Raw genomic sequence first — 24,610 nt, 5'->3', positions numbered from 1 at the left:
ACACATCATGGTCACGGTGACGAGCGAGCAGCCCTTTATATGACGCTATCCATTCTTCTCGACCACAACTCAACATTATTAGGAAGAATAGCAGAGGATGTACCAATAAGCACTGACCTGGAATGACATTTCATCATTCCAAACAGGAGGCTATCGACGCAGTAAGGACGGACAACTTTTCAGCGAAAACACAAAAGTGAACAAAGTTGACCCTACTATATGTGTTGTCACAATACAACACCAAAGCTTACTTGGCGACGAGATCAGCGATGCCAAAGTCGAATTGTGACCCGAGCGCATCAAATTGCGACAAAAATTTACTTGCTTCACGAATAATATCGTCTCTGCTAAGCTTCCCAGACATTACCAGATCCACCTAAAAAAAGCTCCAGTAGAATATTTCGATGAATTCGTATACTGATGTAAGCCAAAAAAAAACCTTAGAAAGCCATCTATGCTGATGAATCGAATGTACGGAATGATTGGATTTAAACGAAAATAGACCTAGAGCAGAGCCTAAGAACTTCCACGTGGATACTCGACATGTTAGAGTCCTTTCAGACGTTGCTGCTGAGAATTTTTCTGAACAAAATTAGTTCAGTTTAGCACCTTTATTTCCACCACAAGACAACTATACCTCCAAATGAAACAACCACAGAGGTAGAGGCATTCGAACAGATGTTCGACACCTCCCCTTTAAATGCAACATTTCTTTTGTCGCCTACATGAGCAAGCACTTCAATCCACGGCTTATCTGCTTCAGTAGCGTACAGAGTAAGCTCTCCTAGCTCTAAACAGAATGTCAATAAAAAAAGCTTTTTTTTATTTAGATAAAAAAGAACCGGTCGTATTTTCGAAACAAATCAAAATAAGAATCCGATATGCTGCACAAAAACAGCGCTATCATATACTCAAAAAAAATATTTCCTCCCTAAAAACCACAAGAATCAATAAACTCACTCTTCTTTTCGAAATCAGTGAGTCCCGGAGGCAAGCATGCAGTAAGAGACTGCCCTGTTTCTGTTGATCGCTTTTCCTCCTCAACAAGTTGCCGTCAATATAAAGTTTAGATTAAGTTAAAAATAAACAAAAATTAAGACTAGAACAAGAAGAGCTTTGAGGACAAGCATAACGAGAGCTAACAGCAAATAAATACTTACATGAATAACCCACTGATATCCTGATTCTGGTTCTAAAGTTTTGTCTGTTCCAGACGAAGACACGACCTTTGGAGGAAAAAATAGTGAAGGAAATTTATTGCAAAGAACAAGCAAATAGATGTGTCAAAAAGATTGATAGAGTAACTCATTTGATTTCAAACGGTACTTACTTTGCTCTTAGCCTCTGCTTTTGCAGCTTTACGGGCCTCTTTCTTAGCATCCTTGTCTTTCTTTCCACCAGCTTTCACCGAAGATTCAGAAACAGATGCAGCGAATTCGTCTGGTGTGTTCTTCTCAGGCGCGCTCAGGCTAGCGCCTTAGAAATAATGGGTTTGGTTTTATTCAATGGCATTTTTCCCAACTTAGCTGGTTGATTATTAAGTGCTTTTTGTCATGTTTGTCATGCAAAGGATCTCATGAGACAAAAAGATAAACAGCAATTATTGCTTTTGGAGCGACATAAACATCAAATGTATAGTATATAAAAATAAATAAATATAATTCATATAAAAAATAAAGTGCGCGGAGTTGATCCACCCATATGGCAATGCGCTTACGCGTTTCACAACGCCAAACACGCCTGGGCACGTGTTCACATTTATGGTAAAAAGAATATAACAAGCCAGTTCCAACAAGAAATATTCACAAAAGTAATTGACCCTATGATGAGGCCCTTCCAGGAGATGAACTACAAATACTACCGCAACAAATCCACAGGTCAAAGACTTCACCAAATGTGTTGTTACCATAATTTTTCCATACCATAATCAACGTGTTCTTCAAAACATCTTCATGGAAATTGAACAAGAGCATGTATCAAGATAAGAAGAAAGAAGAAGAATGAGAAGATTCTGAATAACAAAGGAATTCTAAGAATGAGACACAAAAGAGATAAAAAGCAAAATAAATAGACAAATTTCGAGCAGTCTGTCGAAGAAATCATTATTAGTGCATTTTGAATACACATTGGGAGGTCTCACTGAAACAATGTGCTATACGTTAGTAACTCGGCTTTTAATTTCTGATAATTCTATCACTAAATTTCCGCAATTCCTGTTTCCTAGCAACATGGAAACATTTGTTTGTGCTGATACATAAAAAGCAAAAGACCTCACAGGGATACACAAATTTTCTTAAAGGCATCACTCGACGAATCTGAGGTGGTACGGATTTCACTTGGAGTGTTCGTATACGGGATGGGAGACTACGGAGAGGGGGGTGATTCCGTCCGTTTCTTCCTAATTGCCGTAAAAAACGACCCGAAAGATACGGCTTCAGGCGTTTTGGCGCACTATTTTGTACAGGGGGTTCGACTGGAGCGCGCCAGCCTTGTGCGGCGCCGCATCTTCCGGGCCGTTTTTTACGGCAATTAGGATAAATGGACGGAATCACCCTCCTCTCCATAATCTCCTATCCCTTATAAGAATACTCCACCTGAAATCTGCACCACCTCAGATTCGTGGGGTGATGCCTTTAATAGCCTTTAAAATGCCATTGTCCGTGATGAAATCCTTCAGCATCGATTAGATCCTAGCACAAATTAGCGGAACCTACACCAGCCACAAAGAATTTCTCTAGACGACAACAGTTAGTTTGAAATCATCTTGAAAGAATTCAGTAATCAGTAGCGTATAGAAGTACACAAAGTTGGCTTATAAAGTTTTGCAACAGCGCATAAACTGACCACATTTTCTCATTTCGTGCAACAAGGCGTCCAATGTTGACCCCAAATCTTTGATCGACTTCAGCAGCGATTGCTGTTTCCTTTCGATTGCTTTCACTGGAGCATTAAGGTCATCCGGAAGTCCGTTGCATCCTACATCCGACTCCTAGCAAAGGAAAAATGACTTCTTCCCATTCATATTTCTAGGCAAGAATATTTTCTCTCTGTAGAAAAGACTAACCTTCATCGAGGACTGCGAGCCGTGATAAGTAGGGATGGAGTACATGATGTCAATGGGCTCCACATCAAAATCGTCTGGCATCAACGGAGGAATTTTATACATTGATGACATTTTTACCTTATTGAAGGAGTGTTTAAGCAAACAAAAAAAAGATGCAAGTCAGTAGAAATCGTAACATTTATGTTGCAATTCACTTATAACAACATCAAATGCAAGCCCACTGGTTTATAATGTCCATAATTTCGTAAACAAATTATCACCGACTCTTCTTTACAACCAAAAACAAATAGGAGCTAGAAATTAGAACCCTTTGTATTGAGAATGGTCAGTGTAAAACAACCAGCCTCGTAACGTTAATTAGCTGAGTCAGGTGGTCCTGTGTAACCATCAAAATAAGCACGAACTACGCGAACTGGTGTGAAATATACTCCGCACAATTAATCCTACCCTAGAAGCATAGACTAGTTTTGTTCCACCAGCCCCCTTTTATGACGGCAATCCCATGGAAACAATGCGAAAAAAAAAACAATCTGAAAACAATTACAATCATACGGCTACAGCAGAGATTACTTCCCTGCCCTACGGCTAAGGATGCGACGTCGCAAACCAAGAATTTCTGGATGAATAAAGTCCATAGTTGTGTCTATTAAGAAAAATAAAAGCACTCTGAATGACGACCACAGAAGCAAAACCGCTAGTGTACTTGAGCAACCCAGAACTGTCGAAAAGAATATAATCGTCAACCTGGGTGTGTTCTGTGTGATACACATGCCGACATTTCGTTCACGACTTCCCTGGAGCAGACAATGAGCTCACAATTGATTCCACTTCAACCGCATACTCAATGAACAGGCTTTGTCCGCTCAGATGACTTTTTGCTGCGAGCAGGGCCAAGAAGTGCTTCAGTAGTCAGATACATAGTTTTCGATCTGTCTGTCCTTACTGAACCATATCTTCACTCGTAGGTTGTCTATAATTGCGGTCGAATGCGGAACTGAAGATGTCTGCCGCACTTATGAAAACAAGCTAACTTTCACGAATGTTGGAATGTATATCGATTGGAAGTGAGCGCATATTATAGACAGTGACCGTACCACTGATTTATTCCAACATAAAGATTTTTTAGTTTGACTGCATATACTCGTCATTTATCCTTCTTTGCCTTTCTTTAGAAGTCAGTAAGTTAATTGTTCGTTTTCAGAAGCATCATACCTTCAATTTCAGGAGATCTGTCAACGGCGACTTTTGTCGCACTAACCGATGCATCCAAGTCGCAGCATTGCATCCTCCGTCCGACAATTTACTACTGCTGCACACCCTTCAAGGTAACGCCCTTTATCCGTCGTTATATACAAAAATCTTTCTGGTTTACCCGAAATTGGTTCTTAGTAGGTTGTGTGGTCCGGCGGTGCGACTGTTGATGTTGCAATATGGAATCAATGAGAAAGATGTGAAAGCCACGGGTCCAAAAAACAACATTCTGAAAAGGTATGAATCTTCTCATTGGTTGAGTAGAATCTGCCGGCAACGGTAACACCCCGACTGAAGTTGCTCTTTTCGTCCAGCTACTGTTTTTAATCTTGTCATCTGGTGACGTTCTGACTTTTTTTCACTGTTGTAAACTAAGTCAAGTCGCGTCAAGTCAAGTCTAAAAGGTGTCCTCAAAAGTTCAAAAGTACGCTGAAAATAACATCAATCACAGACTTTTAGAAGGCGCTGCGAATTTGTGGCGCCCGCTTTATTATAACTGCTGTGCTTCTTAAACAACTGATTAATTCATAACAAGTCAGGCACAAAATGTGCAGTTCATGGCAAGTGTGCTTTGATGTACGTCTATGCATTATAGGGTACTATGAGGTACCTTTCTGCTGCTCCTTCATTTGTTAATACTACACTCGAATTCGAATCGATTTGCGTAGTCAGGTCGCTTTAGCCAGTAAGGCGCATAACAACTATAAAATGATAAATAGGTAGTAATTATATTAATTTTGTCGTACTTCGCGTGAAATTTCGCGCTGCTAAACACAAGCGAGAACACTATATGAGTGCAACACGTTCCTACATTAGTTGATGGTAACGATTTTCCAGCGCTTCTTCCCACCTCTCTTTCTTCTTCGATAACATAGACAGATATTTTTATTTATTTTGTTTTATAGATGTTTTCTTTCCTATATGAACCTACCTGATCGAAATAATACTTAAATAGTTTGACCAATGAGCTTTTGAACAACTTTTTTCCGTCCATTAAGTTTCAGTATCGTTTGCTCAAAGAGAGTGATCAGTAGCTATAATTTTCCTCTATTCGCAAAAGACTTATATTTCATGAAAGAAGGTTTTTTCTTTTGTACATCTTCTTTTTACTTATTTTACTTATTTCGTATTTTCTTCCTTTTCCGAGGGCTACATTTAGCATTGCTACTGGTGTACTCGGGGATAATCCTGGCTGTTTTACCTTTCATTTAATGGATCACATTCTATTTAACAATGTCTGATTATCTCGTACAAACCTAGCTGATCGAAATGAGGACTTAATTAGTAGTTTTTGAAGTATTGGCGCTAAAGAAAACCGTATGAAGTAATCAGGCTGAATTTGCATTGTTTGATCTGATTTCAGCGACATTTTTGCAATGATTAAAGCTGGCGGTCTAAAGCCACTAGACGTAACTGTCGTTCTCCCTCCGAAACCAACCAGTCCACTAAAAGAACAAGTTCAAAAGGTAATGGATACAATTAGTTCAGAGTTTTGTTCTTTTCACTCATTCTTCAGATTACATCTTTCAACCAAATTCTACCGATAGTTAACACTCTAAATAAGCCTGCTTTAGAAGTTATTCTAGCGTTTTTCTGAACTTTCTCTTTGAATTCAGACCGCTGCCGCTCCGATTGGATCAGTTCGTCACGTAGAGCCATTCGTTGACATTCCACTCTCCAATGTACGTGCGACAATCGCTAAGAGGTTGAGTCAGTCTAAGGTGATTCATTTCTTGTCACAGTCAGGAAAATTTTCATTTGTACACTGTTACCTCACTACACTGTTGCCGCTTGTGTCTCGTAAAAGTTCTTGTTTTTGTTGGATTCTCTGAAAATAAGTTTGAAATTGATGATATTCTCTAGTCAACAATCATGAAAAATCTTTTGAAGCAGGAAACAATGAAATAGCTGGAACATAATTGTCAAGATATGTGATGAGTACTTTTTGTAGATCGATTGCAAATTATCAGCATCGCCATTTTCTCTGGCAGTACACTTCAATTTGCAGATATCACATGAACCTATTGCAGTATTAGCATAAATACTGAATAGACTAGACATTTAATTCTCGGCAAAATTTTTCAAAATCGAAAGGATTCTGCACGTTGCAGTTTTACAGCTATGAAGCGAATATCAAAACTACTTTATCTTCAAAAATCGCTCGAAAATGCTTTTATCATAGATATTTTTCATAGCTGGCGAGTTTCAGCCAGCAGTTGTTCACACTAATGCTACCGATCAATAGTGCAGGTTAATTCTCAGGCGCCCAGGTTGCACTCTTATAAAGAAGAAAAACACATGCGTATACTATATTCACGTTCGCATAATATGTGTTGGTGCGTGTTAGACAGCCACGATGGACTGCGAATAGATTAGAATGACCTGGTTAACTTCTTCAACCTATGATACTTATTCGAAAAATTTAGCCAAGGTTGCACTCTTAATATAATCGCATCAAAATGACATGGAGCCTGCTCCAATTGTGTAATTGGCTGCGCTCGTTTTGACCTGACTATATGATATGAGATAGATTTTTTCAGCAATCCATTCCACATGAATATCAATCCGCCGTTGTTCATGCAGATGCTGTCCTTGCCATTCAGAGCGAATTACGCTCCAAAAAGGTGGCTGTGTCGCTCAATGACTTCATTATCAAAGCAGCCGCTTTAGCGCTTCGGGTAGGTTGGACCTTTTTCCAAACTGCCTATGCTATTATTTATTGCCTCATGATTCTCAAGACACCTGTTTCTCCCTGATCCTTTTTAATTTTTTGAGGTTTTCCTTAAAGGCATAATCCCACAAGTCCTGGGTGGTAGGGTTTCAGGCGGGTAATGCGTATACGGGATCGTAGATTGTGGGGAAGAGGGTGATTCCGTTCATCTCTCCCTGTATCAGTGTACCCCGGAACTATTTCTTACGACGGCTTCTGCTGCAATGCGCAACCATTGCACCCCGCACCCCGCCTGCTATTCGTCCGAATCCGATTGTGGGGAATCCAAATTCCCCACAATCTACGACCCCATATAGGCTATATCCGCCTGAAACCCCTACCACCCCAAATTCGTGGGGTGATGCCTTTAAGCCATTCAATTGAATTAACTCTCCAATACTTTGGTATGAATAAGAATATGAAGTTCTCTTGATTCAGTTAACTTTTTTAGGCTGTTCCCGAAGTGAACGTGCAATACTCAGCTGAAGCTCAACAAATAAATCATCTTCCCAGAGTGGACATTTCCGTTGCTGTCGCCACGCCGAGCGGTCTTATTACTCCAATAGTGGCTTCCGCTGATATTCTAGGAGTTCAAGATATATCGGCGAGAGTTCGGGTAAAGTCCTCTGCACTTTTAATTCACCCATCGCATCTAACAGGGAGACTTATGGTCCTTAGGTTTATGATAAATAAACACATGAATGTTAACTAATGTAGCATATATTTAGGAACTAGCTTCGCGTGCACGTGAGAACAAACTTCAACCTAGCGAGTTCCAAGGCGGAACGTTTACGTAAGTAGTTTACTTATTTGGACCTCTTTTCAATTTTGATTTGAATAGCTTCTTTGCTGTTTTTAGTGTTTCGAATTTGGGTATGTTCGGTAGTGTAGAACAGTTTACTGCTATTATAAATCCGCCGCAAGCTGCTATCCTTGCTGTTGGTGGGACGCGCACGGAGTTGGACCAAAACTTCAAACCGCAAAATAAGTATGTGTTTTTTGATATTGTTCATCTAGAGGACATTTTGATGTTTACTTTTGATGGTTATTTTTGACTGACTCAGATTTCTCATTTTACTTAGATTCCGTTATAGGATTTAATTTTATGACGATTTAGAAGTTTTCACTACAGATTCACTGTCACTCTGTGCTTTGATGCAAGGGCTATCACGGAGACATCAGCTCGACGTTTTCTAGATCATTTTGCTGCGTCGCTATCTGATCCTGATTTCATGGTTGCTCAGCCAATCGACCCTATGCTTAACTTCGACTTTGCGAGATTACTTTAGGTTTTGTTTGTTTTGAACTCTAGTATGAATATTAGTAATCTAGCCTATAGTGATTAAATAAACAGGAATTTCCGAGTGATGTGTAGATAGTGTAAGGAACGTGTTTACAATAGGGTTTGTTAGTGTAATATGATGGTGTTCGAACCGAGTGAAACTCATAAATTTGTGTTCTTTTTTTGTGGTTATGTTAGGCATTTGTGTTAGATATGGTTTTTACCGAAAATATATGCTTACTTTGCTTTTCTATACCGTGGCCGTTCATAAACGCAATTTATTGCACACTAACGAGAGTTAGCTTAAGAATAGTGGGCTATTTGTCACTCGTCACATGTCAACTTGACCCTTTCTGGTTCGTTTTCGGATCTGCATGCATAAACATTTGGGTCACCGCTCTGCTAGTAGCGGTAACAAAACATCGAAATTCCATGGCGACCATTTGGGCTGATTGGGGAACCGTATAACCAATTCAGAGACATTGTGTTTTTTTTTATCTTTTTTCAGTTAGCACAGCATGCTCACAGCGACTCTTACACGTCATGTTAAGCCAATCGTTCCGCTAGGACTTTACATCAATTCTGCACGTGCCCAACACTTTTTGGCAAATGTACCACTAAAGAGACGAGGTGCAGATAAAGTTTCTGTTGATGATTTAAAGGGGAAGGTGAGTTGAAGTATGCACGTACGCAATTATTATCTCCATCAACTCTATTCTTCAGATGCTGCTACTTTACTTCTCTGCTGGATGGTGCAGGTCGTGCAGAATGTTCACACCAAAACTCAAAGTTGATTTTCAAAGGCCATAATTTCGCAACACTTTCTCGAAGACATTGAGTACCACGGGAAGTTCTTCAGTTTGAATAAGTAGTACTTCCTCCACTCCAAAACCTGTGGATTAGTATTTTGGGTATTGGAAGGGAAATATGTCCTACCACCTCTATGAATTAATGTGTTCCCACACTGGGCCTTTTCCACAATTATATGTCGTCAAAATAAAGCAACAGGAGTGCAACAAAGTTGAGCCACCTCTCGTGCTGCAAGATATTTGTCTTGCGAGCTTTCGTTTTGACCTGCTTCAACGAATCTAACCATTTAGTATCACCGCTACAAGTCACTATAGGCTATCTACTCACCTCTTAAGATTTCCTATTCCGCTGGAAGCTTCGAGGAAGGATTTTTCCATAGTCTGGGAAGAACTGACGAGGTATCCTTGTTGTAACATCTTAAGAGATTATAAGTAACAATGTCCTGTCCGAATGTGACATTGACATTTTTGTATGTTTATTTGGGACGGTTACAACTGTAGTTTACAGACAATCCCCCCTTCGGCGTTCTAGTACGCAAGAAGAAATGGAAGACGAAGGATGAAGTCCATCAACTTCTATGTAGCTTCCGACCGACAAGGTGTTCCCACTCGCCAACAAATTGAAAGCCTCGAGTGGCCCAATTTCTCACCAAATTACTCTTGTGACATCCTATTCTTACTTATTTCAGACTCGGAGAAACCTCATGAGGAATAGAACTCCGACATAGTCTAACTCAAGTACAACCTTTTTCATGCGCCAGCGCGCTGAGTTCTAGGAGTGTTCCATCTGGCTTCCTCTCAGTAGATGATTAGAACTGACTGTCATTCACTGATTGTATCGATAAAGATGCTTCCAACGGCTAGTAACTTCCCGGGCAACCAATGGAAAACTTCTAGAAAGTTGTGAGAATGCTGTACATTCGAGTGAACTGTACGGAAAGTGAGTGGAAAAAATGCCTATGCTGGCGAAAAAGAAAAAAATCTAAAAGCATATTGGAGCGCAGGTAGGAATAATTGGACCGCAATTTTGCTCGTATGTCAATTCTCATGGCACGATATTGCGGCACTTTTTGATATTTCAGGCTGTCACCAGAGTTCACTGCGACGCGGACGTCTTGGGGTAAAATGTTGTTGGGGGGAAGGGGGAGAGGGGCACTCTGACGCATCCAAATCGAACTGTATCTAGAGTTTTTTGTGATAGTGTGCCTACGAGGTTTTTAGAAGGAACTCTATTTGTCTGACGTTTCGGCTTTTTCGCCGTCTTCAGAGGCCTAAATAGAGGATGACTGGAGCAATGCTACGTTTATCGCGTCAAGTGCCACACTACCCTGGGTTAGTGTTTCGATAATCGTTCAGGGTAGTGAAGTATCTGGAGAAGAGAATCGTGGCAGGAACTTCGACTGTGCCAGTACTGCACCTGCACTCAGAGCGCGAAAAAGGTCACGGAGCACAACTGAGTAGCTGAGTCAGTCGGGGGCCTAAGACCTAAGCAACAGTCTTAGAGGATTTACGACATGTAGGTTGAAGCTACTAAGTAAAAAGGAATGCAGTGCTGGAACTACTACTGTTTTAGCTTTACCAAATCTTCTAAATAAGGCAAAAATGTAGTTGTGGGGGTCACTCAGTGGCGCCCTTACTTCTGGACAATCTGTCTTACTTTTTTCTCTTAGTAACTTTAGTTTACATTTCATAGATCCTCTAAGACGATTGCTTAGGTCTTAGGGCCCCGACCGATTTAGTTAGTTACCTCCAGAAACCAGGGCGCCACTGAGTGGCCATCCCCAACTACGTTTTATTCCGAACAAGCTTACCAGAAATAACTAATTCATATCATGTGTTACTTTCAGAGAAAAAAAGAACTGAAAATGAATTCCATAGTAGTCCACGGTCGCTAAGCATGTAATGTAAGCATGGTAGTCAGTAGTCTGAGTGAAGTCACGAAGAGTCAGCATGTTAGAGGCACCAATTAAGCAAATGGAATGGTTTAACGACGAGAACGGTTAACGTGTTCTATGGACGTCTTTGCGCCTGTTGTGGTCCATTGCCTTTTTCGCGCCTTGAGTGCAGGCACAGTACTGGCACAGTCGAAGTTCCCACCCTGTTCCCTGAGTTTCTCTTCAAAGAGTCACTCCAGATACAGTTCGATTTGGGTGCGTCAGGTGTAAGGTGCTCCCACCCAACTACATTTTACCACTGGCGGTGTCCCACTCATCTTCCGCATTAGTTCATTTACTCGACTATATAGCTGATTTTTTCCTTTGTTGATAATTCATAGACGGATGTCCTTGTATTGTACACTTTTAGAAATTCTACGAAGAATTGGACGACGTAGAACGCAAGAATGTAGATGTGGTTTGGGTGTCACGCGATAAAGAACCAGCAGACCAGCTGGAATACTACGAGAAGGCCATGCCTGCTTGGTGTTACGTTCCATTCGGTGACCCTAACATTGCGTGAGCATTTCTGTGTTCAAATTGGTTCTCGACCTTGAGTGTTCCGGTTTGTTAGAAATTGGATAAAAGATGCTTAATTTGAAGAGTAATTATTATGATAGCAGAAAAGTTTGTTGAGTGGGCAGGTGTTGCAAGAGAACAAGAGGACAAACATAGCAACAACAGGTTCCTACTAGTGCGTAACATAATCGAATTTCTTCAATCTCCGACGCATTCGATGATGCACTCCATCATTGTCAGTATCAATTAGAGTACAAATATAGCTTTATGTGAATGCCCTTGCATTTATTTTTCAATTCCGCAAAAACCACAAGATAAGAGCAGGTTTTCAAGCTACAGCACAAAATTGTTTCCCGTACTACTTGACCTCAGTCGTTCTTTTAGGCATGATTTTGGAATAATTCACTTAACTCTTATGAAATTTCTGCAATACTTCTGCTTCTAGAGGCCTCCTTGAGAAGTATGGTGTAAAGGTTATTCCCGCTCTGAAAATGGTCAACGACAAGGGTAAAGTTCTTAGCGAAACCGTGCGTGCGGATGTCGAGGTTTGTTTACCTTTTTTCTAGGCATTAGAATTCTGATTTATAAAGACGATTTAGATATCCAGTTCTTTTTAGAGTTGCGTGAAAGGAGATGCTATGAAGTGCTACAAAAAGTGGAAAGAAATGTATTGAAACTTAGCTGAACTAACATGAATCTCAGTCGTGATTCCACGTAGATTGTGTCAAATTATTGCAAATGTAACCTATTTGTATTGAAAGTGGCATGGAAACAAATTTCCCTGTCTTTGTGCTGGTATCAAGTTTTCCTGTTTCACTTCTTTCAATGGCGATATTGTGAGCGAGAGCAGTTAAACTAATGATCGTTTATCGCTTACATCACACTCAACAAAAGAAGGCAATTCTTCTGGGCGATGGGAGCACACTATTTACACTATAAAAACTGCACTGCTGAGACTTGACTATAAATACTCCAAAAGTCAAGATAGGATGAATCGGGAACTGATCTGACTGATCATATGGGAAGTATTTATTCGTCATAATTTCTTGGCTACTTTGTTAGTGAACTCTCCTTTAATGTTCCGTCAAGAATTTACTGAAAAATTGATCTTTTTTCTCTCCTTTAAAAGCATTTCGTGATGCAACAACTATTTTTCTGGAAGTAGCATCGCCAATCAGGTTTCAAAGTGTCTCTCACAAAAAAGAAGCCTAGCTCCACATGACATCAACTTTAAAACGGACTAAGTTCGCACGCGACTGCTTCATTAAATCCACCTACTTCTTTCTAGCTCTCGCTTATCTTTCGAATGAGCATCTGCATGGAGAACAGATTTAAGAAGTAGCTTTCTTCCCTGAATTTGTAGAACTTGTACACAAGTAAAAAACTGAATATTCCTGAAGAAATAACTTCATTTAAAGCAATTCACTGGCTACTATTCGTACATATTCAATTTTCCTTAGCAACGTGAAACAATGTATAAGGCAATGAGTACTGTGCACAACCGCACTCTGAGAAAGGCGAAGATCATTGCAAGATCATGGTTAGAGTAATATACACTGGGGATATGAACAGTAAACATAGCTAAGGTGAAAAACAACAACGAATAATAATTATGAAGTTAAAGTGCAAGAAAATGCAAAATGTTGCAAGGACCCAAACGCTGGGTGATTCACTTAATCGAGTTGCATTTCACCGCGATAATTACCAGCTGGAACGCTAGATGTATCTACCTGTAACATAGCACTATTTACCTTCCATTTATTTTCCGATATATATATATATCGCAACGACAAGAAATAAAAAAGGGAAACTACGCACGTCATCGAAATAAGGATGATGAAGAGCCTTTCGTGATGAGATACGCCGGGATGGATCGTATACGAGCATGGACTTAAAGCACATTTTTAAAATATAGACGACATGAAAGCTTATTTGCAAAAAAAAAATTATAATGTATATCTTAGCAACTGTTCAAATGAATACAAGAATAAGAAACTGTCAAATTTCCAGCAAATGTTCAGAATCTCTCTGAACTCTAAATAGAAACAGTTTGGTATTTTGCACCAAATCAACAAAATGCTACTCGTTTTTGGATAGATTTTCACCTCAAGCAGGTTTATAGCATCGGAATCCATGTAGTTAGCCATTTTCTCGGCCAATGAGCTGCCTTTCCATTTCGGGAACGTCGGCTTATAGTCCGGCAACTGACTTACACCTGGCCACTCGGCCTCGGTTGGAGTTCCCAATATCCTAAAGCGTTAGTGTTTTTTGAAGAACAATTTCTATTTCTGACTAAGCAGCTGGGTGGGATATCTAACACAGGAGAACAATTCAATCCAGACTGTATGACAAAAAGACTAATCGAACACTCGAAGTAGATGAATTGTTTGACCTGAAAAGACGGAACAATTCGTCAATCTCTGAGTCCCCCTGGAACAGCGGTTTTTTGCTGGCCATTTCCGCAAATATACAGCCTATTGACCACATGTCGACACCCATCGAGTAACGCTGTGTCCCAAGCAGGATTTCCGGAGCACGATACCATAGTGTCACGACCTTGAATTTTGTTTTTGGAAATTCTTTAAAAAAATCAAAGTGACCAAAAGCAGGAATAATATCAGTCAAGACAAGGATATACCTCGTGTGTGTAAACTCTGACTGGTATTCCAATTGCTCGCGCCAAACCAAAATCAGCCAGTTTTATTGCGCCTTTTCCATCTACAAGAAGATTCTGTGGCTTCAAATCACGATGGATCACTCGACGTTGGTGAGCAAAACATACAGCCTGGCATATCTGGAAGGAATATACTACCAAACCAAACTGCAAGAAAGAAAGTCTGCACGGTGATGTTATCGATACTAAATAGTTTATTGCAGACCAACCTGAAACATGTAGCTTTTACATTCAGCTACAGGCAATTGCTTGTCGGACGGAAGCTGATCTAAATATCTCTTCAGGTCCATAGAAAGGAACTCGAAGATAAGGTAGAGGCGATTCTCCTAGAAAAGAAAACAATGAGTGCAAACATTTCAAACAAGAAATAAAGAAGCCGCTCAAGAACCGTCCACTGTCACACATTTCCTTTATGCTTCTGTTTTGATTGCGGTAATAAACATTCCGTTCTGTGTAATAAAAACAATTCGCTGGAAGAGATCGTCGCGCATCCTTTAAACACTTTTAGACTTTCGAAAAGGAATCCTTTTGAGAGGAGATCTCCGTACGATACAATTGTTGGTTTCAGTTTCAGATTTTTAGGAACTGCGTTAGTAGGATTAGATTAGCTAATAATGTAAGGTTAAATGTCGATAACGAGCAAAAATAGCAAGATGCTTTCCGCTATGTCATCCATAGCGAACTATTATAATAAATTATCCTTCCAGCTATATACCGCAGTTGTGAAGAGCTAAATCTCTATAAAATGCAACACCTGCATTATAACATCCTCCAGACCAACTACATTAGGGTGCTTTAGTTCTTTCAGTAGTGAAATCTCACGAATTGCAGTCGATGGGACACCCTAAATAGATAAAGATGCTCCTAGAATTAGAATAAAATTAGAAGTTGGAATTTCAAAAGCAAACATGCCTCATCCTCTCCCTCCAATCGGATTTTTTTCATCGCGACGAGTTTATTTGTCTTTTTATGTTTACCTTTGTACACAACTCCATAGGTCCCTGAACGACTCCATTTCTTCATCCCAAACTTCAACATTTACAACCAAAGCTCTCAATAAAGTATACATACCTTCACCAATTTTATCCAACTTCACAAATTCATCCAGAGAATAGTGTTCACCAGGAGGAGGAGGCATGTCGCCGGTTAAAGCTGAAAACACAACGCCAGTGCTACACTCAAGGAAAGACTAGAGGAAGATGAAAGATGACACCCAGGCTGCTATAAGTGTAGTTCTTGGTTAGATGCTGCCGGAATCATCTGAGAATCAACGAATTCCAGTCAATGTGACCTTTTAGTCGACCCCTTCTTGGCTGTTGTAAAAACCCTAATGAAACACTTCGACTTCTCGAAGTTGCAAAATCCCAACAACTCACCACACACTACTATACGCTGAATTTATTCTAGAATATAGATGCACTCAAGCAGGTGAAATCACCCAACGGTTCAAGTTAATTTGAAACCCCGTGAAAGTGGAGCTCACATCTCTCAAGACAGGAATGAATGGAGCTTAACATCTACTCGCATTCAGGTTAGAAAGAAAGCAAATAATTTTATGACTTGACCACATTTAATGATGACAGTAAGACCGAAACGGACACCACTCGTTTCACCACCATTCGACAAATTCAAATTTTCTTCTTTGCCGCTCATTCATTGGCCTTCTTCCCGGGACCAGACAAAGGAAGGTATTGCTACCCCTTTGATTGTAGTTTTCGTTTCCATTTGCGGAGACTTTTGAAGGTAGCTTTACGGTGTATTCTGTAGGTACTTTCCCTGTTGATAGTGTTGTTACAGTTGCCATTTCTGTGTTATTCTCAAGGGTCTTGCAAGGTCCGAGTTTTTCATTCTATTTCCATGTGGATTGGAGAGGCACTCGCAGTCATTTAAATCCTCTATTTATTTATTTGTTAGTTGGGACAATTCGTTCTTATCGTTCGGGAGAAACCTTGCACGTGTAGTAATCTACGAACAGCAAATAGACTTTTGAATTCTGCGCGACAAAGTACAGGGCGCGAAGCGTGAAGGTTTGAATCACTTCTCGCGTCTGCATAATTGAAAGCCATCCCCAACTGAAGTTTCCTAAGAATTATTGCTTTTTGAATGTGTTCATGGAGTTCGTGTCATATTATTGACTTGTTACTTCTGCTTTTTTCATGGATTACTCTCTTCAGTCCTTTATCTGTTCGCAAATTCCTTCGTGTATAGTTGTTAATAAACTGTTCTGACTGATGTATTTAGCTCTCGCTTCAGCAATTTTACATCGTAGTCAGCATATTTATGAAGTAGCCATGATCGACTACGAAATAGAAGCATCTTCCTCTGTGCCCGATGAGGTATTTCGGTCTCCAACATTTCAGCCAAATTACTATGACAGTCATGCTTCTCCTCTCTCTACGAAGAGAGAAAAGGTATTTCTTTTTCATTATCGGTACAGAATCAATTGTTGATGACAATTTTGAAATAACTGTTTTAAGATTGATCATACTTCCATGCGGTCAAAGTTTAGATATCCACAAAAATTCATGCATTTTTTTTTATTTTTTACTGTTTAGTCATTTATAGATGCGGCGAAACTCTGGAAGAACCCCTTGCTCTGTTCCACGGGCAGTAAAAACTGCGCCTCCATTAAGTCGCATTTATCCAAGAAGATTTGCTCTACAAACACCACATCAAGTGTCTTTTCGAAATATACCTCCGGACAACAGTTAGTTTCTCTTTCTTCCTCTCTCTCTTCTTATATTTTCATCCATTAATCGCGCATTCGCTTTATCAACTGTTTTGCAGTTGTTACACACAGTCCCTTGTATAATCCACATATAAGTATGCCGTATTTCGAACAGTGCTACACTATTGAAAGGAAACTCGGCCAAGGATCATTTGGGGAGGTAGTCGTTTCTGCTCGTTATTTTTTTTGTCGTTTTCTGTACAGTCTTCATTTCCAGTGCTCATTAGAGATTTACGGATATTACTCACAATGAATCATGCTTTTTTGGTTCGAAAGTTAAAGGAACAATAAGAAGCTGTTTTTGCCGCGTTCTTCAGAATCTGTCCGACATTAACGTTAAGCTACTCCAGGCCTACGCCGTTTTTTGCAAGGAAGATGGGCGAAGATACGCTGTGAAACGTGCTTTGGATGCATTTCGAAGTTCAGCAGATCGGACATTGAAACTTCGCGAAGTGCAGAAGCACGAACTTCTACCATATCACATCAATCTTGTTCAGTTCTGTAAAGCGTGGGAAGAGAAGTAAGGTGCACTTATCGCATTCTATGCTGACAGCTATAATGGTTTAATTTTAGTGGTCGTTTGTATATTCTAACCGAATTATGTGAAAGAAGTTTGCTGGACTACTGCACGGAAATTCACACTGTTCCCGAGAAGGAAATCTGGAATATTTTTATAGATATTTTAAGGGTAAGTAGCAGTTGGTTCATTGTTTTTCTCGAGTATACGTAATAATTTCACGTTTCCGGTGTTTCTAAATGGTAATTAATTAATTAGGCTGTCGATCACCTTCATTCGCACGATCTGCTCCACGTCGACATCAAACCGGAGAACATTTTTCTCACAAAGGACAAAGTATGCAAACTTGGAGATTTTGGGCTCATATTCGATCTCAAGAATGTGAGTGTTTTTTTTTGTTTTGAATGAAAAGTGCGAACAGAGGTTTCCACGGTGAGAGAAATTAGCCGTCAAATTGTAGCCATTTATGTCTTCTTTGAAACTTTTGGCGTGTTTCATGGACGCGAGTATTGCACGACAATTGATTCTGTATTTTCTCCAGTGCTACCTTGTTTGATGTTACATAATACATCTCTGCAATCAATAGAAACAACGCAGTGATCTAGTCCTACTTCATATCATCGTAGTTCTTCCAATTTTCCCGCTGCATTTCTACTATAAGGTGCTCATTTCAAATCCACTTTTCAGGATACTTCCTACACTCCAGAAGAAGGCGATGCTAAATATCTGGCCCCGGAGGTGTTGAATGCCTCACCGACAAAAGCTGCAGACGTGTTCAGCATAGGAATCACTATACTTGAAGTAACAACTGATTTAGATCTACCATCTAGAGGTGATACTTGGCATCAGATACGAAGCGGTGACATACCAGATAGATTTTTCATGGGTAAGTAAGTTTTCACCGTATTTGCGTTGTTGGGCTCCATTCAGTTTGATTGTTTTAGGTGTATCAAAAGATCTTACTCGCCTAATCAAATGGTTAATGTCACCCGATCCGGCTGCTCGGCCAACTACCTCACAAGCGTTGTCTGATTCAGCAATAGCAAGTCGAGCTACGATGCGATCATTCTATCTGGCCTACCATCAAGCTGTAAGAACTGAAATCACAGATAATGTTTAACACAACCCTTTATTAGGCGGTTTTTTTAGATGGGCATGGTCGCTGACCACACTAATACTGTACTAATGTGGCTCGTCGCATTGGTTCATCTCTTAGCTATTCCATTCTTGATGTTCTTCGACGCACTTAGGAAAAAGAAGAATCATGTTTGTACGACGCCATACAAAGGATCGACATTATTCGCGGTAGGAACGAAATCAGATATGTAATTAGACATGCATTGCTGCAAAGTTACCAGAATGCTCTGTACATTGGAACCATGATATTTGTGATATATTATCACACTTATTCCTGGCATCGCTTCCATTGTAAACTGTCTATGTTCTCAGCAGTATAGTTTTCAACAACGTGCTTACAGACTCATACACCTGAGGTTAACGGCTCTATCAGACATAAGAGAATATCGAGATGGGACGACGACGATAGTGATACAGGTGCCCAAGATTAGCCATTCGAATATTGTTTTCTGCTACTTCTTATTTCATTCTTTAAAATTTTTCAGAAGGTCGATATTCGAGACAAAATTTTACAGCATTGAGCAAGAGATTTCTTGAGATGGAAGATCAGCACAATAGTGGGGACCCTTTTCCTAGGTTAGTAAAACCGAAAAATTGATTAGTCCTTACTTCAAAGAGACGATTATGCTGCCTTTTGTTGACAGATACCGCTTAAACTTTGACGACGACACTCCTTCGTCCTCCAGCGAAAAGAACGAAGTAATCGCTGGTTCTACCACCACCACACCGTGAGACGTTTGTTCAATATATCAAACGTAGATTCGAACAGAAATGTATTTTATACAGTGGTGTTAAGAATCTCAAGCACTCCTTTATCTAAATCGCGGCGTAGTGGCTCGCGTGCTTTCACTAGTGAGGTTACCAAATGGCATCCAACAAGCGATGATTGGTCACCATCGAGTAGGAGACCACTGGACGAGTCTGACGACGATATGTTGGAGAAGTCGCCCATGAGTCGCGGGTTCGTGCATTTTCTTAGTGATTAGCTCCACAAACCATTTAAAATTTTGCAGAACTATGTCATGTCCTCCTTATCGCCAGCCGCTGCGGTCTCGATTTCGTAATCGACCGATCCCCAGACTCGATTTTTCGCGTGTAAATGAATCACCGGAGTCATTTTCATCTCCAGCAACAAACACGGATTCAACGGCATCTTCTTTATCATCCGCAACAAAAAATGTGAAACAGCGGTTTCAAAATAAGCACAGTCGAATGGTTAGTTCATTCAAACTGTCTCCGAGTGAAGGTATGGACAACTGCAAAGAGTTATGTATACGACCCCACAATATGAAACATGGTTTCATAAGAAATTGGGTGCAGGGTTTTTTCTACGATTTTTTCCTTCAATTTGGGGATTGTCACACTATAGACATTTCTGCTCTTCACAGGGTTGTTCTGTGAGTATGATGACTGAAGAGATGGAAAACAGACCTTTTTCTCAAAGCGAGTTCTGCTTAAACTGATTAAAATCCAATTCTTGGAATAAAGAGTACGTCCACATCTTGGAAGTCATAGCAATTGCAAGTCTCTCACATTAATTACAGACGGCTGTTGATTTCACATTGTTGCAGATGTCTGGAATGACAAGTTCAGCAGAGGAAAGTTCGTGAATATATCATTTCGTTAAACTGGAACAAAAAGCTCACATCTATATTTATTCATATTATTTAGGGAAGAGTAATAAGCTCCATTTTCTATGAACATCTATTCAGTTATGATTATTTTCTGCTTCCATTACCGGTAATCAGTGCTTTTATCCGGACGGTGTATTTGTTTTCTCCTTTTTATGTTTTTGTTTCGTCGTATATTTAGCCAGTTGGGTATGTTAACCCGAAGTGAAGAGTTTATTCGCGTCATATGTTTGTGTAATATTACAGGTTTGCCTCTGTGGTCAGTCATACTCCTAATAAGCCTTGAGTTTATATATTATTGCCTTTGATCTATTGTGAATGTTCGTCCTATTACATGTAATAGAATGTACTAGGGAACCTTTTTTGGGTTGTTTTGCATTAACATTCGATGCCTTGTTGTTTCGTTCTAAATAATTGGTCTGCTAATAAAGTTGTGATTGTCTTGATACATCATCGGAATGAGGAGATTGATAACAGGCAGGCTACACGAGTTGCGTAAGGTAGGAAATCCGAAATTCATATTTTCATCCAAAAGTTTCTTATTTAGAAGTACTTTATTATTTTTCAAATGGATAAAGAACTAGAGATGTATATCACATAATTCCTACAAAATGAACAAACAATCGAATCAGGATGTTGAAGGATCTGTAGCCATTATCAATTCCAGCTGTTCTTATTACATATCCAGCTGATACTTTATAATCCACTATCATCCTGAAGTTGAAGTAAACTAAGCTGATTTTCTTGGGAGCAGTCTTTATCTGAAGAATTTTCCCATCTGAAAAAACACTGGCTTGACACTTTGGCGTACATAAACTTCTACTATCCTGAAATGAAGCCGATCACGTAGGCTCCTCCACATATGGATTGATCAATGTCATGGATTTTATTCTTTATTGCAAAAATGCTTGTGAATTCCATGTTACGTGAAGTATATATCTTTCTAGAGACATCTGTAGTGCAACTGAATTTCAAGTAGCTAGCAAGAAAAAGGCTTCTCAAATTGTTTCTGGTATTCTTCCGCCTCTCTTTTCTTTTTCTCTTCGTGTTCTTTCTTATCTTTTTCAGGATTTGCCGGAACCAACTTGACATCGAGTTGAGCTGCGTCGAGTGATGAGCTCGCGGCGGCGTTCTAAATGGAGCAAGAAGTTTGGCATTGGATGACTTGCCTGTAATCTAGCTCACCCTATTCATTAGGTCCATTTCTCTGTTCATTTGAACTGCATGGGTGTACATTCCAGCGTAATGCTGGAACAAACATCGTTACGGCAAATGATGACGAACTTTGAGGTCAAATTTCACCGCATCTCGTTGATTTAGAAATTCGTTTGGTTTATCGTCTTTTTCTCCTTCTCCTCCTGTTTCCGTAACAGCCACATAACCAGGAGTTGGTGGTTCCGGCTTAAAAGTAATTAATGTGACAAAATTAGCTAGAAGCCTGCTACTAGTAAAAAAAGACCATCTATCTCTATTTCTAGCACCATTTCTTGGAATCACCATAGTTAGGAAAGAGAGTGTAAAACATTTTCGTTTCGATGTAACTAGATACCTGGAAAAGGTGTCCCATAGTCCTTGCACGTGGCTGATACGTTTCCAGAACATTTGCGATGTTCAGATAAGCTCGACGATGGCGTGTGAGGGCTTCTCCATGCACATAGTTCCACTCAAATTACCATGAACGAATGATGAATTGGATTGAATTTTATGCAGACTGTGATAGTGGGTGACTTGAGACTTAGGGTATTTTATCACTCTAATTGAACGGACCAAAAGCGGTGGTTCTGTGGAATGTTTATTAAGTGAATACAGTGAGTGTTAGCAAATAGGATTCAATGAAAAGAGTGGGCAGAGCGTTGTCTGCCGCACTCTTGGACGGTACAAATCGTGATTGAAGCCAAATAACCATAACGGCCAACGGTACTTTATACCACGCCCCTTATCTATCATCGGGGTCGATGATACTGCCGCGGGCGACAACAGAACAAACCAAATTACGACAATACAAATTCTAGTTCGACAGGTCTTTTCCTTCCTGCGGCTCGACTGTTGCGAAGTTTGTGGAGAGGCGTGGCTGACGTCGTTGATAGTGGCATGAGTTCGGCTTGGTGCGGGTGAATTGATGACACCTTGTGGCCTGTTGACGATGACAGCGTTGAGATGGTAGTTACTTCTTGTATGGCCGCTTCGTGGGAGGCTGCGGTCTTTTGGAGTAGCAAAGCAGTAGATTGTGGCCAAGACCACAACTTCCACACTTCACTCCACATATGTACGTCCTCGTGTGCCGTTTTTAGGCAGACGAGGCACAGGTTTAGCTTTGTGGCCTGTGCTGTTTTTGAGATTGGATCCGGGAACCAAGGACATCTCCCGGAATGATGATTGTCACGATTCTCGTCCACAGTGCAAAATAGGCAGCTGGACTTCGGAGCCGTCCTTTCCAGAAGCGTTTGGCAGGCCTTTTCGAGATTGTCGAGGCCAGGGAGCAGATGATGCAGTAGTGTGGCGATGTCACACCAGACTGTGTGAGTGGTGTACCCGAGTTTTGCACTCATTCGGTCCAAAATGCAACTGCAATGCAAATGTTTTCATCGAATCGTGCAACTAACATGAATATGAGGTCGTTCGCCTCTGCTATAGCTATTTGCAATTGAGATTCATCTTCAATTTGCTCTATTTCGAGCATTAAATCTTTTTTCTCAGGTTTGTTTTTGCAATTTTTGTACTCGTCCCCTTTTTCATTGTATAATTTTTGTAGATTTTCTCTGCCTTCTCTAATCTGCCTGATACCGCTCTTTAAGAGGGTAATTGCTGACCTACATTCTTCATAGCTCTCTTCGTCCACAGTAGGATAGTCAGCCTTTGTTGTGTACTCCTTATATCTGGAGACTAAATTTTTGAGCGTTGATGCGCTCAACACAATTGGTGTTTTATGGAAATGAAGCGCCATTTTTTTTGGCAAGTTCTTTCCAAAATTAACTCTGCTGTGATCAGCCAGAGATAAAGCTCCAAGTACTGTGTACGGGAGCGAGATTACTCACAATTGATGTGAGTCACTCTGATTTATCTCAGAGATTTAGCTCCAGGTACTTTGCGTACGGGAGAAATTACTCACAACTGCGGTGAGTTACTCTGATTTATTTCAGAGATTTAGCTCCAAGTACTTTGTACGGGAGCGTTCCCAAAAACGGGATGAGTCAATTGATTCGAGGTCTTTGGTTGGACCTTTATGCTCTTTATTAATGAGCGAGTCTCTTCTCCTGGCCTCAAAGATGTTACTCTTTGACGCGGGAGAGTTGGCTTGTTTTAGCCGATGCACCAGACTGTGATAGTGGGTGACTTGAGACTTAGGGTATTTTATCACCCTAATTGAACAGACCAAAAGCGGTGGTTGAGTGGAATGTTTATTAAGTGAATACAGTGAGTGCCAGCAAATAGGATTCAATGAAAAGAGTGGGCAGAGCGTTGTCTGCCGCACTCTTGGACAGTACAAATCGTGATTGAAGCCATAACCATAACGACCAACGGTACTTTATGCCACGCTCCTTATCTATCATCGGGGTCGATGATACAAACATTTAATGGGATTACTGGGACATTGTAATAATATCATATCATCGTTGGATGAAAATTTCCAAATGACTGAAAAATCACATCAACTATCGAATTGAACTAGACACTCACTTCATGTGAAAATGCACATAGAAATAGGATTATCATCTGAGCGATAAGCATCACTATGTGATTGACCAGAAATTGAGTAACTAGTTGTGCCACTCCGAGCGAGGTCAACATCAACACCGAACTATTGAATCGAGCTCTTAAACATTAACAACCTAAACAAGAGAAGTTTCATGATGTAATAATTCCACTCACGCTCGAGGATCCACACATTTCCCGCTGCTGCCTGATTCTCGAGAACTCTTCTTAGACAAGGATTCTTTATTGTACATCCCTATGTGGAAAGCGAAGATGATCATAAGCGCTAATCATAAACTTGTAGCTGCTACGTCCGTGCAATTTTTAGTTTAGGGTGTCCTGGTTGCTATAATCGGGTAAAACCGACCTGTCAAAATCCTAGCATCACTTACCAATAGAAGACCCGAAGCTTCGTGCGTAAGTGGCTGCGCTCGGAACGGCAGGGAGAAGAGTGAGCGCGTGTTCCACGAGGGACCCTCGCTTATTGTAATCGGACAGATGGAACAGATGAACAAGGGTCCCAACTCCTAACTTCATTGCACCACCCCGATAGCAATCACGCAACGGCAAAAGATTCTGGTCACTTTGACGTCGAAAACCATTTCGGATGAATCATCGGGGGCGATGTGCAGGAGTTGCGCATTACAACAGAAGCCGTCGT

The 24,610-nt window shown here is 40.4% G+C and overlaps 6 protein-coding genes across 9 annotated transcripts; 3 read left to right on the top strand and 3 right to left on the bottom strand.

Annotated features, from left to right (window-relative positions):
- Positions 1 to 35: 35 nt before the first annotated feature.
- Positions 36 to 3,175, bottom strand: RB195_002330 (uncharacterized protein; the record flags this gene model as incomplete). The annotated part of the gene is made up of 9 exons (XM_013441208.2): positions 36 to 117; positions 252 to 376; positions 440 to 582; positions 638 to 790; positions 961 to 1,039; positions 1,161 to 1,226; positions 1,331 to 1,476; positions 2,845 to 2,989; positions 3,065 to 3,175. 9 exons carry the CDS (start codon positions 3,173 to 3,175, stop codon positions 36 to 38), a joined length of 1,050 nt encoding a protein of 349 aa, XP_013296662.2.
- A 1,149-nt stretch (positions 3,176 to 4,324) lies between these two features.
- Positions 4,325 to 8,314, top strand: RB195_002329 (uncharacterized protein; the record flags this gene model as incomplete). 2 transcript variants are annotated; one of them, XM_064199536.1, is made up of 9 exons in its annotated part: positions 4,325 to 4,389; positions 4,457 to 4,552; positions 5,679 to 5,781; positions 5,932 to 6,036; positions 6,856 to 6,993; positions 7,477 to 7,641; positions 7,754 to 7,818; positions 7,885 to 8,013; positions 8,158 to 8,314. In XM_064199536.1, 9 exons carry the CDS (start codon positions 4,325 to 4,327, stop codon positions 8,312 to 8,314), a joined length of 1,023 nt encoding a protein of 340 aa, XP_064055417.1. The 2 variants fall into 2 exon arrangements, with proteins under 2 accessions (XP_064055417.1, XP_064055418.1); XM_064199537.1 differs by having other exon boundaries at positions 4,454 to 4,552.
- A 511-nt stretch (positions 8,315 to 8,825) lies between these two features.
- Positions 8,826 to 12,243, top strand: RB195_002328 (uncharacterized protein; the record flags this gene model as incomplete). The annotated part of the gene is made up of 5 exons (XM_064199535.1): positions 8,826 to 8,975; positions 9,031 to 9,096; positions 11,421 to 11,569; positions 12,015 to 12,114; positions 12,187 to 12,243. The coding sequence occupies 5 exons, from the start codon at positions 8,826 to 8,828 to the stop codon at positions 12,241 to 12,243; spliced, it is 522 nt and encodes a 173-aa protein (XP_064055416.1).
- Positions 12,244 to 13,242: 999 nt separating this feature from the next.
- On the bottom strand, positions 13,243 to 16,047 carry RB195_002327 (uncharacterized protein; the record flags this gene model as incomplete). Of its 2 annotated transcripts, XM_064199534.1 has the most annotated exons (10): positions 13,243 to 13,299; positions 13,388 to 13,459; positions 13,675 to 13,819; positions 13,962 to 14,125; positions 14,208 to 14,363; positions 14,453 to 14,569; positions 14,998 to 15,087; positions 15,156 to 15,244; positions 15,315 to 15,395; positions 15,942 to 16,047. In XM_064199534.1, the coding sequence occupies 10 exons, from the start codon at positions 16,045 to 16,047 to the stop codon at positions 13,243 to 13,245; spliced, it is 1,077 nt and encodes a 358-aa protein (XP_064055414.1). The 2 variants fall into 2 exon arrangements, with proteins under 2 accessions (XP_064055414.1, XP_064055415.1); XM_064199533.1 differs by lacking the exon at positions 15,942 to 16,047 and having other exon boundaries at positions 15,315 to 15,381.
- A 487-nt stretch (positions 16,048 to 16,534) lies between these two features.
- Positions 16,535 to 20,325, top strand: RB195_002326 (uncharacterized protein; the record flags this gene model as incomplete). Of its 2 annotated transcripts, XM_064199532.1 has the most annotated exons (16): positions 16,535 to 16,654; positions 16,809 to 16,950; positions 17,031 to 17,131; positions 17,322 to 17,491; positions 17,545 to 17,659; positions 17,747 to 17,869; positions 18,176 to 18,374; positions 18,433 to 18,578; positions 18,638 to 18,793; positions 18,967 to 19,042; positions 19,111 to 19,201; positions 19,270 to 19,353; positions 19,422 to 19,586; positions 19,639 to 19,840; positions 20,197 to 20,227; positions 20,297 to 20,325. In XM_064199532.1, 16 exons carry the CDS (start codon positions 16,535 to 16,537, stop codon positions 20,323 to 20,325), a joined length of 1,950 nt encoding a protein of 649 aa, XP_064055412.1. The 2 variants fall into 2 exon arrangements, with proteins under 2 accessions (XP_064055412.1, XP_064055413.1); XM_064199531.1 differs by lacking the exon at positions 20,297 to 20,325 and having other exon boundaries at positions 20,197 to 20,235.
- A 910-nt stretch (positions 20,326 to 21,235) lies between these two features.
- RB195_002325 (uncharacterized protein) lies at positions 21,236 to 24,486 on the bottom strand (the record flags this gene model as incomplete). Its single annotated transcript, XM_013441212.2, has 7 exons — positions 21,236 to 21,388; positions 21,442 to 21,504; positions 21,559 to 21,657; positions 21,806 to 21,919; positions 23,935 to 24,070; positions 24,127 to 24,205; positions 24,342 to 24,486. The coding sequence occupies 7 exons, from the start codon at positions 24,484 to 24,486 to the stop codon at positions 21,236 to 21,238; spliced, it is 789 nt and encodes a 262-aa protein (XP_013296666.2).
- Between the last annotated feature and the right edge of the window lie 124 nt (positions 24,487 to 24,610).

This window comes from Necator americanus, chromosome IV (assembly GCF_031761385.1).
Source record: "Necator americanus strain Aroian chromosome IV, whole genome shotgun sequence".
Classification (NCBI taxonomy): Eukaryota; Metazoa; Nematoda; class Chromadorea; order Rhabditida; family Ancylostomatidae; genus Necator; species Necator americanus.
The sequence above is the reverse complement of the archived record's forward strand: the minus strand, read 5'-3'. Positions and strand labels throughout refer to the sequence as shown.